We start from the raw sequence: 13,802 nt of genomic DNA, 5'->3' as shown, positions 1-13,802 counted from the left end.
GACCAATCAGCGAGCGCGCCGCCGCTGACGTCGTCACGCACGGCGCGTTACCGTAGAGACGCAGAAAGGGGCGCGGCCCGAGGCGCGGGCGCCCCCTGCTGGTGGCGGTGGTGGAGGGAGGCCGCGGGTTCGAATCCCGGCCCCGGCCGATCCCGGGTTCCTTCCCCCGACTTTTTATCCGTTTAATTCCAAATTTTCAGGAAAACAGGTGGAATGCAGACGGTTTGCAGGGCCAGGGCTTCCCTGTGTGCCTGCCTGGAGGCGAATCAGTCACTCAGTTAATTCCCAACCCAGTGGAAATGACTGAATTCCCGATCTGTGGAAAATGAGTGAATTCCCAAACTGTTGGAAATAATTCCCAAACTGTGGAAACAGCTTAACTCCCAAACTGTGGAAACAGGTTAATCCCCAACGTGTGGAAAATGAGTTAATTCCCAACCCAATGGAAATTAGTGAATTCCCAATCAGTTGGAAATGAGTTAATTCCCAACCTGCTGGAAATAATTCCCAACCTGTAGGAAACGAGTTAATTCCCAACCCGATGGAAATTAGTTAATTCCCAACCTGTGGGAAATGATCCGTGGTGGAAAATAACCGTGGAAATGATCCGTGGTGTCGGGACACATGGGAAAAATCCAGCAGAACAAGTCCAGGGAAAAGTAAACTTCCTTCCCAGGGAATGGATTCCAATGGGGTTCAACTCCTTTGAAATTCCAGGGAATTTCAAAGGAATTTAAATTTCCCATTTTCAGCTGGAATTCCTGAATGTTTCTACAAGGCACTTCAAGGATATTAAAAAAAAAAAAAGGGATAAAAGCACCTGGAGGAGCCTGAAATTCCTGGTTTTTTTCAGCTTTCCCAAATCCACGTGGCTTAGGAGGGAGGTTTGCTGGAATTTCATCCCAAATTCCTTCGGCATTTGGTGAGGATCAGCATTCCACAAATAAATATCCCTGTTTTATTTCCTTGGGACAACTGGACACGGAGTTTTCACTTCTCCTGGGAAGGGAATTGAGGAAAACCCTGAGGTTTTTGGTGAAAAGCTGGAAAAATCCCCTCCCTGTGCCGCTCCAAGATCCAGCATCCCCCATTCCACGGGTTCAGCCAGAGGATCCCGTGGAATTCTGGCATTCCATCCCCTTTGGAACGCAGCTTTCCCAAAATTCCCGGCACTGGAGAGGACGGGAGGGTTTCAGTTCAAAAGTTGCACGACCTGGAATGATTCTGGGATGATTCCCGACCTTTTTCCGGGCTCTCCAATCCCAGCCGGATTCCTCCCCGGCCACGGCAGCTCCCAAAGTAAATAAACTCCGGAATTATCAGCAATGATCTCCAAAGGAATTCGTTTCCTCTGGAATATTTTTATTATTAAGCGGAATAAAATCAGTGATTTATCTCATTTCAATAAAACCATTGGAAAAAACAATTCCAGTGCTCATAAATATCCCGAAAATCCCAAGGGTTGATTTTTCCCATATTTAACCCGCTTGTCCCAGATTTTATTGTGATATCCCAAATTCCAGCAGCTCCCAGTCAGACCTCGGCAAAGGCAATTAAAGGAAATTAACGGAAGACCCGTGGGATTATCCAGGAAAATATTCCCAAAGGATTAAGCGTGTGCCGCATTCCCGCAGGGAAATCCAAGAGGAAAACCTGGATCCTGGAAAAGCCTGGAGCTCCAGGCTCCTCCTGCAAGTTCCAGAAGCAGCGGGGAAGGAAAACAAGGAACAGCAGAGGGAAAATCCTGGGAATTCTTTAAAATTCCAGGGTGCTTTTAGCCCTTGAGGTGTCCCAAATCCTGCTTTTCTCCTGGCATCTCCCTGCAGATCCCAATCCCAAAACATTCAAAACCTTTTCCTAAGGGATCCCAAATCCCAGGAGGTTGGGCTGTGGAGCTCTCCCATCTCCCACCCCCAATCCTGGGATCCATCCTGGGAATACCCAGGACAGGGTGGAATTCCTTAATTCCATCCCCCCTGCCATGGAAACCTGGAATTCCCACAGCAATGAACTTCTCAGGATTTCCTGGAATGAGGCCCTGGAAGAGCTTTCCTGCAGGGACATCCCTCTGGGGCTCTCCTGGAATCCCTTTTCCCGGATAAAGAGCAAAGCCAGTGGGAATTAAACCGGGAAGGAAAATCCAGTCCCCCCATCCCACCTCTCCAGGCACTTGGGCGGAGTGCAAGGCTCGGAATTCCAAAGGAATGCCACATCCGAGGGGAAAACGGGAATCAGGGAGTGCTTGGCTTCCCCGGGAATCTCCCAGCTGGCCATGCCAACATTCCCTGGATTTCTCCCTGAGGCAGACCTGAGGGATCCCGGATTCTTTGGGAAGCAGGAGCACTTCCCTCCCTTTTCAGGGATCAAATCCTGATTATTTGACGCTTTCCCTGCGGATAACAACAGGATGGGAAGCCTTTCCCAGCCCATCCACGGATAAAACCGGGGCAGTTTTCCCTCGGGAAATTCCCAAAGAAATATTCCCAGGCTATCCAATTCCCCCATGGACACCTCTGGAATGGGACTGCCTCTGGAAATCCGAGGCAGTCCCTGATTCAGTGGGATTTTTCCCTGGAAGGAGGCTCCGGGCGGAGGCTGCGGAAGCAGATCCCGAGGATGGCCAGGCTGCCGGCCGCTCCCATTCCCAGGGATCCGAAGGTTTCCAGGGAAGAGGGCAGCGGGAGGCGGCCCCGCCGCTCCGCCATGTCCATGGAGACAGCTTCCAGCTGGAAGAGCGTTCCCAGGATCCCGCAGACGTGGAAAACCTGGTGGCTGTGCCCTGCGACAGAAAACTCTTGAGAATTCCATGGAAATTCCATGGAAATTCCAGGGGTGTTCGGCTGGGACAGGTGGGTTCCATGTCCCCAGAATGCTCCGGAGGCTTGGAGCGCTCTGGGATAGTGGGAGGTGTCCTTGCCCATCCAAAAGATCCCGGAATTCCGGGATTCCAGGGCTGAATCATGCTCAGCCCACTTCACCTGGCACCCATGGAATATTTATCCCACAAACTCCTGCTCCTGATTGCTGGAGTTTCATCATCCTACAAACTCCTATTCCCAATTCCTGGGGTTTTATCCTCCTTGTAATTCCTACTCCCAATGCCTCTGGCTCCAGGGAATTTATTCCTGGGATTCTATGGGGTTTATTCCCGGCATTCCCTGGGTTCATTCCTGGGACCCCATGGGGTTATTCCTAGCATTTCCCGGGGGTCATTCCCTGGGTTCATTCCCGGCATTCCCTGGGTTCATTCCCAGCATTCCCTGGGTTCATTCCCGGCATTCCCTGGGTTCATTCCCGGCATTCCCGGGGTTCATTCCCGGCATTCCCAGCAATGCTCACCGATGAAGTCGAAGCTCCCGGGCGCCAGGCGCTCGGGCAGGCGGGAGGTGAAGCTCAGGAAGGTGAGGAGGGCGCAGAGGCTGTGCCGGGAATGCAGCGGGAGCGAGCCCTCGGAGCAGCTCCCGGCCGCGCTCCGGGACAGCTGCCAGCAAAAACGGGAGTGATCCATCCCTCCATCCATCCCTCCCTCCATCCATCCATCCATCCATCCATCCCTCCATCCATCCCATCCCATCCCTCCCTCCATCCATCCATCCATCCATCCATCCATCCATCCATCCATCCGTCCCATCCCATCCCTCCATCCATCCATCCCTCCCTCCATCCATCCATCCATCCCTCCATCCATCCATCCATCCACCCATCCCTCCATCCCTCTATCCATCCATCCATCATCCATCCCATCCCATCCCATCCCATCCATCCATCCATCCATCCATCCATCCATCCCATCCCTCCATCCCTCCATCCCTCCATCCCATCCCATCCCATCCATCCATCCATCATCCATCCCTCCATCCATCCATCCCATCCCATCCCATCCCATCCCATCCATCCATCCATCATCCATCCCATCCCATCCCATCCATCCATCCATCCATCCATCCATCCATCCATCCATCCATCCATCCATCCCTCCATCCCAAAGGAGCCACAGCCATTCCCAGTTCCTCTCTCCCCTCAGCCCCATTCCAACCTGCTTCCCAGGAAAAAGCAGGATTGATCCATCAATCCCAAGGAGCCATTCCCAGTTCCCCACACCCATCACCTCCACTCCTGCCGGCCCAAATTCCCACCCTGCTCCAGTTCAATCCCTGGAAAAGGCCCCTCCCAGCTTCCCAGGGCAGGAATTTTCCAGCCCTTTGAAGTGGGAGGAATTCGCCGGCAATTGGAGCAGGAAAAAATATCCCAGGGCTTTTCCTGCCGGAGTTTGTTTGCCTTTCAAGCCCCGAGCTGGGCCTGTTTTCCCAGAGAATTCCAGGCTGAGGCAGCTGAAATTTCCCAGGATTTTGTGGGATACGCACCCTGTAGAAAACTGGGATGCTGTCGAAAAGGTAGGGATACACGAAGGCCAGAGTTCGGAAAGCTTTGCTCAGGCGGGGCCGCTCCGCCTCCAGAAACCTGGGAAACACCGGGAATTCTGTGTGGGATGCGCTGGGATACACAGGGAATGCCACATGGGATACAAAGGGAATTCCACAGGGGATACACCGGGAATTCCAGATGGGATACACCAGGAAACACTGGGAATTCCACATGGGATACACAGGGAAACACAAGGAATTCCACATAGGATACACTGGGAATTCTACATGGGACACACAGGGAATTAAACATGGGATACACAGGGAAACACAGGGAATTCTACATGGGATACAAAGTGAATTCTACATGGGATACACAGGGAAACATAGGGAATTCTACATGGGATACACAGGGCAACACAGGGAATTCCACATAGGATACACCGGGAATTCCACATGGGATAAACAGGGAATTCCACATGGGATACACCAGGAAACGCAGGGAATTCTACATAGGATACACCAGGATACCCCGGGAATTCCACATAAGATACACAGGGAATTCCACATGGGATACACCCGGAATTCCACATAGGATACACAGGGATAGACCGGGAATTCCACATGGGATACACGGGGACACACTGAGAATTCTACATGGGATAGACAGGGAATTCCACATAGGATACACCAGGAATTCCACATGGGATACACTGGGAATTCCACATGGGATACACCTAGAATTCCCCATGGGATACACAGGGAACTCCACAGCTTCTCTGGGAACCTGGGATAGCGAACCTGGACCATCTCCAAGCTCCCTCCCAATCCAAACCATTCCAGGATTCCACAAATCCCCTCTGGAACTTCCCAAAAACTGCAGCTCCTCCCGTTATCCCACATTTTCATCACCGAATTCTCCTCATTTCCCAACAGGAAAATTCCCCCTCTCCCCTTCCCCGCCCGGCCCCGCCCGTGAGCGAACCCCTCCTCCCGAATTCCCACTGGGTCATCCCACCTGGAATAGCAGGACAGGCCCGTGCTGAGCAGGGAGTTGAGCACGGCCACGGGAACGTAGAAATCATGGAATGTGCTCCCGACCCATTCCAGAGGGAAGACGTAGGCGGAGTACGCCAGCGCCGAGCCTGGAAGCACAGCGGGGCCGTCAGCTCCCAATCCTGGAATTCCCTGGAATTCCCCTGGAATTCCTCCTCCTCCTCCTCCTCCTCCTCCTGGGCTCAGCTCTGAGCTCCGGGATGGAACATCGGGAAGGGCCGGGAATCTCTGGAACAGGCAGCATTCCAGAGGGGCTGGAGGGCTGTGGGAATATCCTGGAATTGCCTCGTGCTCCCAGTGAGGCTCCTCCAGTGGTAAAATCTGGGATTTTTCCTCATTCCCACTATTCCAAATCCCAGGTCTGTCCCAAATTATTTGTGGCCGGAGCTGCTCCAGGCCATTCCCGAGCTCCGGAGTGCAGGGATGAGGAACGGGAAAAGCAGGAATTTCCCCCAAACCTCCCCTCTGGAGGTGGCATCCCATAAATCCGGGATAAATTCCCAAAATCCCATAAATCCAGGCTCATCCCATCCCCCAGAATTCCTGAAATCCCACAGGTCTGCTCTAAATTCCTGAAATCCCATAAACCCAGGCTCTCCCACCTCCTCCTGACCCCCCAGATTCCTGAAATCCCATCAATCCCACCGGCATTCCCCAAATCCCTTCAATCCCCCCGGAATGGAATTCCCAAATCCCATAAATCCTCCTGGAATTCCTGAAATCCCATCCATCACCCCCCGGCATTCCCCAAATCCCACAAACCCCCCAGATTTCCCCAATCCCATAAATCCCCCCAGAATTCCCAAATCCCATCCATCCCTCCGTAATCCCTAAATCCCATCAATCTCCCTGGAAATCTGAAATCCCATCCATCCCCCCAAAACTCCCAAATCCCACAAACCCCCCGGCATCCCCGAAATCCCATTAAACCCCTCTGAATTCCCAAATCCCATCCATCCCCCCAGAATTCCTGAAATCGCATATATCCCACCGGAACTCCCAAATCCCATAAACGCCCAGAACTCCCAAATTGCATCAATCCCCCTGGAAATCCCACATCCCATCAAACCCCCCCAGAAATCCCACATCCCATAAATCCCCCCGGCATCCCCCAAATCCCACAACCCCCACAGACTTCCCCAATCCCATCAACCCCCCCAGAATTCCCCCAAATCCCATCAATCCCCCCCGGCATCCCCCAAACCTCACAAACTCCACAGAATTCCCCAGATCCCACAAACCCCCTGGCATTCCCACATCCCACAAACCCCCCAGAATTTCCCGCATCCCACAGATCCCCCCCGGCATCCCCCAAATCCCACAACCCCCCCCCCAGACTTCCCCAATCCAATCAATCCCCCCAGAATTCCCCGATTCCATAAATCCCTCCGGCATCCCCCAAATCCCACAAACCCCACAGAATTTCCCACATCCCACAAACCCCCCTGAACTTCCCGCATCCCACAGATCCCCCCCGGCATTCCCCAAATCCCACAAACCCCCTGGCATTCCCACATCCCACAAACCCCCCTGAATTCCCCAGATCCCACAAACCCCCTGGCATTCCCACATCCCACAAACCCCCCCGGATTTCCCACATCCCACAGACCCCCCCAGCATCCCCCAAATCCCACAAACCCCACAGAATTCCCCAGATCCCACAAACCCCCTGGCATTCTCACAATCCCATAAATCCCCCTGAATTTCCCACATCCCACAGGCCCCCTGGCATCCCCCAAATCCCACAAACCCCACAGAATTCCTCACACCCCACAGACCCCACCGGCATCCCCCAAATCCCACAAACCCCACAGAATTCCCCAGATCCCACAAACCCCCTGGCATTCCCACATCCCATAAACCCCCCTGAATTTCCCAAATCCCACAGGCCCCCTGGCATCCCCCAAATCCCACAAACCCCACAGAATTCCCCAGATCCCACAAACCCCCCTTGAATTTCCCGCATCCCACAGATCCCCCCCGGCATTCCTCAGATCCCACAAACCCCCTGGCATTCCCAGATCCCACAAACCCCCCAGAATTCCCCACACCCCACAGACCCCCCCGGCATCCCCCACACCCCACAAGCCCCCCGGCCCTCCCGGATCCCATCCATGCCCGCCATCCCAGGCCATTCCCGGCGTGGTTCCCGGCCGCGCTCCCCACCCAGGCCGTAGAGGCTGAGCGCCGCGTAGTCGCAGCAGTAGGCGCGGTGCCGCCCGCGCCCGCCCAGCGCGCCCAGGGCGTGCGCGGCGCTCGAGGCCAGCGGGTACAGCGCGCACGTGCCCAGGTAGGCCAGGTACGGCCCCGCCCCGGCCTCCGCCCCGGCCCCGCCCAGCCGCGACAGCAGCAGCCACAGGAAATACCTGGGGGGAGAGAAGGGGCGGGGCGTCAGAGCCGGGCACTCGCCAGGTGGGTAATGGGTGTGGCCAGGTGTGTGCCCAGGTGTGTGCTCAGGGGTGTACCAGGGGTGCCCATGTGTGTGCCTAGGTGTGCCCAGGTGTGTGCCCAGGTGTGCCCAGGTGTGCCCAGGGGTGTGCCAGGGGTGCCCAGGTGTGTGCCCAGGTGTGCCCAGGTGTGCCCAGGTGTGTGCCGAGATGTGCCCAAGTGTGCCCAGGTGTGCCCAGGGGTGTGCTCAGGGGTGCCCAGGTGTGCCCAGGGGTGTGCCAGGGGTGCCCAGGTGTGTGCCCAGGTGTGCCCAGGTGTGTGCCGAGATGTACCCAAGTGTGCCCAGGGGTGTGTCAGGGGTGCCCAGGTGTGTGCCAAGATGTGCCCAAGTGTGCCCAGGTGTGCCCAGGTGTGTGCCTAGGTGTGCCCAGGGGTGTGCTCAGGGGTGCCCAGGGGTGCCCAGGGGTGTGCCAGAGGTGCCCAGGTGTGTGCCCAGGTGTGCCCAGGTGTGTGCCAAGATGTGCCCAAGTGTGCCCAGGTGTGCCCAGGTGTGTGCCTAGGTGTGCCCAGGTGTGTGCTCAGGGGTGTGCCTAGGTGTGCCCAGGGGTGTGCTCAGGGGTGCCCAGGTGTGCCCAGGTGTGTGCCGAGATGTGCCCAAGTGTGCCCAGGTGTGCCCAGGTGTGTGCCTGGGGAGCTCAGGTGTGTGCCCAGGTGTGTGCCCAGGGGTGTGCCTAGGTGTGCCCAGGTGTGTGCCGAGATGTGCCCAAGTGTGCCCAGGTGTGCCCAGGTGTGTGCTCAGGTGTGCCCAGGGGTGTACCACGGGTGCCCAGGGGTGTACCAGGGGTGCCCACGTGTGTGCCCAAGTGTGCCCAGGTGTGTACCTGGGGTGCTCAGGTGTGTGCCCAGGTGTGTGCCCAGGTGTGTGCCCAGGTGTGCCCAGGTGTGCCCAGGTGTGTGCCAAGATGTGCCCAAGTGTGCCCAGGTGTGCCCAGGTGTGTGCCTAGGTGTGCCCAGGTGTGTGCTCAGGGGTGTGCCTAGGTGTGCCCAGGGGTGTGCTCAGGGGTGCCCAGGTGTGCCCAGGTGTGTGCCGAGATGTGCCCAAGTGTGCCCAGGTGTGCCCAGGTGTGTGCCTGGGGTGCTCAGGTGTGTGCCCAGGTGTGTGCCCAGGTGTGTGCCCAGGTGTGCCCAGGTGTGTGCCAAGATGTGCCCAAGTGTGCCCAGGGGTGTGCCCAGGTGTGTGCCTGGGGTGCCCAGGGGTGTGCCTAGGTGTGCCCAGGGGTGTGCCAAGGGTGCCCAGGTGTGTGCCCAGGTGTGTGCCGAGATGTGCCCAAGTGTGCCCAGGTGTGTGCCGGGGGTGCCCAGGTGTGCCCAGGTGTGTGCCCAGGGGTGCCCAGGTGTGCCCAGGTGTATGCTCAGGTGTGCCCAAGTGTGCCCAGGGGTGTGCCAGGGGTGCCCAGGTGTGTGCGCAGGTGTGCCCAGGTGTGTGCCCAGGTGTGTCAGGTGTTCAGGGTTACCCAGCAGATGTGCCCAGATGTTAAGGGACACCCACCAAGTGCGTCCAGGTGTGTTCAGGTGTTGAGGGGACCCCTACGTGTGCCCAGGTGTTGAGGGCATGGCCAGCTGTCCCCAGGTGTGCCCAGGTGTGCCCAGATGTTAAGGGCCACCCACCAGGTGTGCCCAGGGGCTGAGGTCACCCCCAGGCGTGCCCAGGTGTTGAGGGGCGCCCCCAGGTGTGCCCAGGTGTGCCCAGGTGTGCCGGGGCTGCGGGCACTCACCCGGCGGGCACCAGGTGTGTCCAGATGTTGAGGGTCTCGTTGTTCATCCCGAAGAGGCTGAGCAGGCACTCGCAGGCCGAGCTCCGGGGGGGGCGGTACCCGGAGAGAATTCCCGGCTCCCGGTAACTCTGGGAATAGTGGGAATCGTGGGAGTCGTGGGAATTGTGGGAATGATGGGAATGATGGGAATGGGAATGGGAATGGGAATGAGAATGGGAAACAGAATGGGAAACAGAATGGGGATGGGAATAATGGGAATGGGAATAATGGGAATGGGAATGGGAATAATGGGAATGATGGGAATGATGGGAATGATGGGAATGATGGGAATGGGGATGGGAATGGGGATGGGAATGGAAATGGGGAACAGAATGGGGGTGGGAATAATGGGAATGGGGATGGGAATAATGGGAATAATGGGAATAATGGGAATGATGGGAATGATGGGAATGGGAATGATGGGAATGGTGGGAATAGGGAATGGGAATAGGGACAGGAACTGTAATGGGAATAATGGGAATGGGAATGGGAACTGGGGATGGGAAAGGGAACAGGGACAGGAATGGGAATGGGGATGGGAGTAGGAAATGGAAAGGGGAAATGGGAAATGGGAATGGAAAAGGATGGGGAGCATCCCCAAAATTCCGGAGCTGGGACACAGCTGGGCGCCCTCGGGGTGACCCCGCCGCTGTTCCCGTGTGTCAGATCCCAAAGCCCGCTGATCCCGGGATCAGGGAGGGAATTCCCGCTGACCTCGGGCACCTGGTGGGCGCGGAGCAGCCGGGCCGTGGGGCTCGGCATGGCCGGCTCCGGATCCCGGGATTCTCCAGCTCAGCTTCCACGGGGTTGGAGCCTTAAAGCCCTCCCGGCCACATCCCGTGGGAATGGCACTGCTCCCACGAGGATCCCGGGATCAGGACGGCCTGGAGGGAATGAGAATTCCTGGGATGTGGCACAGGGTCCAATCCCAAATCCCAGCTCCCACAGGGAATTGTATCCCAGCGGGATGGGGAGCAGCCGTCCCCTGCGGGGTGCTGGGATCCCAAGGGAGCAGTGGGAGAAGGCTGATCCCACTTCCCAGAGAGACGGGAATTCCAACAGATCCAGAGGGATGTGGGATCACCTCAGGATCACCTCAGGATCCCGGGATGCAGGAAGGTCCCTCGGGAAGCAGTGGGACACGGGATCCCAGCTGGATCCCCTTTCCTGCTCCCAGGGAATATCCCAGCTCCAGCTCTTACCCGATCCTGGTGCCGGCACTCTGGGAAATCAACGGAAAAATCCATGATCCCTCCTTCCCAGGGCAGGAAAAGCAGGAAGGGAGCTCCTGCTCCGGGTGCTGCCTCAGCTCCATCCCACCAGGATCCAGAGGGATCCAAAGTTCTGGATTCCCAGAATCCCGAGAGCTCCTGGAGCCTCTGCAGCATCCGGGGCTGCCATTCCAGCTGCTCCAGCCATCCCAACTTCCCAGCGGGATCCAGCCCTTGGGTGTGCCACAGAGCCATTCCCAAAGAACCCCTTTCCCAGCCCCTGGAATTCCCGGGATTCCCTCCCAGCCCAGCCCTACCTCTGCCAGCTCCGGGGTGAGGCAGCTCCAGGAAAAGCCGTGGGACAGCGGGAACGGCTGGAGAGGGAGGGAAAAATTAATGAGGCAATGAACCAACAAAACCCCGCTGGGAACGCCTCTGGTTAAAGATTAGACAGGAATGGGGAATGGGGAACTGGGAATGGGGAATGGGGAACGGGGAATGAGGAACAGGGAATGGGGAATGGGGAATAGGGAACTGGGAATGGGGAATTGGGAATGAAGAATCAGGGATGGGGAATGGGGAATTGGGAATTGGGAATTGAGTGCTTCCTGGGGCTCTGGAAGCACCGAGGTGCTGCCTCAAAGCTCCACAGAGTCTGCAGCCCTCGGATCCCACAGAATTCCTTTGGTTTTCCATGGTGGAAACGGGACCTGAATCCAGAGAAGGCTCCAGGCAGAGCTCAGAGCCCCTGGCAGGGCCTGAAGGGGCTCCAGGAGAGCTGGAGAGGGACTGGGATAAGGGATGGAGGGACAGGACGCAAGGAATGGCTCCCACTGCCAGAGGGCAGGGATGGATGGGATAGTGGGAATGGGAATTGTTCCCTGGCGGGGTGAGAAGAGGCTGGGCTGGAATTCCCAGAGCAGCCGTGGCTGCCCCTGGATCCCTGGCAGTGCCCAAGGCCAGGCTGGAATCTGTTCATGGAAGGGTCCCTGCGATGGCCAGGGCTGGAATGAGATGAGTTTTAAGGGCCTTTCCAACCTGGAATTTTGGGATTCTCAGAGGGCAAAGGAATGAGCCCTTCCAGAGGCATGAGCCATTCCAAAGGCTTGGGCTTTTCCAGAGGCTCCTCCCAGGTGCAGGATCCCCCTGTGCACAGAGCCCCTGGATGGGATCCCTGAGCTGGGAGCACCTGGATCCATCCCCACCCAGACATTCCTGTGGCCGGGATTTCTTCCCTGTTCCCTGTTCCCAATTTCTTCTTCCCTGTTCCCTGTTCCCTCTTCTCTGTTCCCTGTTTTCTGTCTCTATTCCCTGTTCCCAGTTCCCTGTCCCCATTCCCCATTCCCTGTTCCTATTCCTGTCCCCAGTCCCTGTCCCCATTCCCCATTCCCGTTCCTATTCCCCGTTCCCAGTTCCCTGTCCCTGTTCCCATTCCCCGTTCCCTGCGGGAAGCCGGAGGAGGCTCCAGGCCCGGCCTCAGGCAGGAATTTGTGGTTTGGGAGGGATGAGGGCAGCGAGCACAGTGAGTCACTGGGGCCGGGCACACCCTGCGGGCCGGGCCGGGCCGGGCCGGGCCGGGCCTGCTTCCTCCTGCTCCTCCTCCTCCTCCTCCCCCTCCTCCCGGTCGAGCTCTTCCCAGCCGGGAATGGGAATGGGAATGGGAATGGGATGGGGACATGGCGGGGCTGCGACCCCTGTGAGTCACCTCTGACAGCGCTGCGGCTTCACTCAGGTGGCTGCAACAGCTCCTCTTCCTCCTCCTCCTCTTCCTCCTCCTCCTTCTCTTCTTCCTCCTCCTTCTCTTCTTCCTCCTCCTCCTCAATTTCCTCCTCCTCCTCCTCTCCCTCCCCCGGTTCCCTCCAGTCCCCCCCGACCCCTCTCGGGGCTGGCCCGGCCCGGCAGCCGCAGCTCCGGCCGGGAGCTCCCGGCTCACCCAGGCTCGTCCCCACCTGGGGAATGTCCCCACCTGGCACCGATGTCCCCACCTGGCTCCACTGCCACCCGCCCTGCTGCCAGGAGCCGGCCCTGTCACCTTGTCACCGTCCTCTGCCCATGGCACAGCTCCCATGGCACTTTTCCCACTTTTTTCCTTTCCTTTCCTCTTTCCTTTTTCCTTTCCCTTTTTCCTTTCCTTTCATCCCTCCCCTATGGAATATCCTTCCCTGTGGGATCTCCTTCCCTACGGAACATCCCTCCCCACGGCAGATCCCACCCCCTGGCACGGCTCTCCCTGGCACATCCCTCGCTCCGTGCCAGCTCCGGCGGCGCTTTTCCTCAGGCCGGGAATATTCGGGAATTCCCGAGCAGCCCCGTTCGCGTTTCCAGCGGCACCGGGAGAGCGGGAGCAGCGCTGGAAAACTCCGGGAGCGGCGCGGGCCGCGCCAGGAGCGCTCCCGGCGGGACAACGGCGGCTTTGTGGGAGTTGTTGTTGTTGCCGCTGGAATTCGCCGGGATCCGCCGGGAGCAGCGGCTTTTCCATGCCAGAAATCCGCCGCTCCCACCCGTCATTCCCGCGGGGGCCCAGACCCCATCCCGCTCCCGAGTGAAACTTCCCGGGAATTCCGCGATCCCCTGCACCGGGAGCCGTGGGGGGGCCGGGAATGCTCCCGCTGCTCCGGCGCTTTCCCCGTTCCCATTCCCATTCCCCTTCCCGCATTCCCGAACTTCCCGGGAGCCGACCCTCGGGATCAGCGGGAAAAGCCGGGAAAAGCCGGGACTTACGGCGCTGCTCGGAGCCGCCGCTGGATGCGGCGTTTTCCAGCGCTGCCTCCGAATCCCGGGATTACTCAGCTGGGAACAAACACTGCCCACATGGAATTCCCGGCCGGGCGGGCGCGGCTTTTCCAGAGGCAGGATCCCGCCAGGAAGCGCCCCCAGGGATGATCCCAGAGCCGGCAATTCCCAGGTTTTGGGAGAGAATGAGCCCTGGCTCGTCCAAGGGAAAAAGGTTCCCAGATAAACCCGGAAAT

General features: G+C 58.0%; 1 protein-coding gene across 2 annotated transcripts; it reads right to left on the bottom strand.

Moving 5' to 3' along the window:
- Positions 1-1,316: 1,316 nt before the first annotated feature.
- PAQR5 (progestin and adipoQ receptor family member 5) lies at positions 1,317-13,793 on the bottom strand. Of its 2 annotated transcripts, none has more exons than XM_059858766.1 (9): positions 13,555-13,793; positions 11,151-11,207; positions 10,337-10,506; positions 9,584-9,711; positions 7,587-7,786; positions 5,383-5,509; positions 4,365-4,461; positions 3,340-3,481; positions 1,317-2,779 (listed from the first exon to the last, which is right to left on the bottom strand). In XM_059858766.1, exons 3-9 carry the CDS (start codon positions 10,382-10,384, stop codon positions 2,556-2,558), a joined length of 966 nt encoding a protein of 321 aa, XP_059714749.1. In that variant the 5' UTR covers positions 10,385-10,506; positions 11,151-11,207; positions 13,555-13,793; the 3' UTR covers positions 1,317-2,555. The 2 variants fall into 2 exon arrangements, with proteins under 2 accessions (XP_059714749.1, XP_059714750.1); XM_059858767.1 differs by lacking the exon at positions 13,555-13,793 and adding an exon at positions 12,539-12,629.
- Positions 13,794-13,802: the final 9 nt, after the last annotated feature.

Source organism: Haemorhous mexicanus, chromosome 13 (genome assembly GCF_027477595.1).
Source record: "Haemorhous mexicanus isolate bHaeMex1 chromosome 13, bHaeMex1.pri, whole genome shotgun sequence".
NCBI lineage: Eukaryota > Metazoa > Chordata > Aves > Passeriformes > Fringillidae > Haemorhous > Haemorhous mexicanus.
Note: the sequence above shows the minus strand (reverse complement) of the source record. Positions and strands in the feature narration are given on the sequence as shown.

Excerpts from the sequence above, each read along its gene's own strand:
- PAQR5 (XM_059858766.1), bottom strand. The coding sequence starts at position 10,384 with ATGCCGAGCCCCACGGCCCGGCTGCTCCGCGCCCACCAGGTGCCCGAG. Across the intron at positions 7,787-9,583 it reads ACACACCTGGTGCCCGCCGG|GTATTTCCTGTGGCTGCTGC; the intron begins GTGAGTGCCCGC and ends CTCTCCCCCCAG. Across the intron at positions 5,510-7,586 it reads GCTCAGCCTCTACGGCCTGG|GCTCGGCGCTGGCGTACTCC; the intron begins GTGGGGAGCGCG and ends CTGTGCTTCCAG.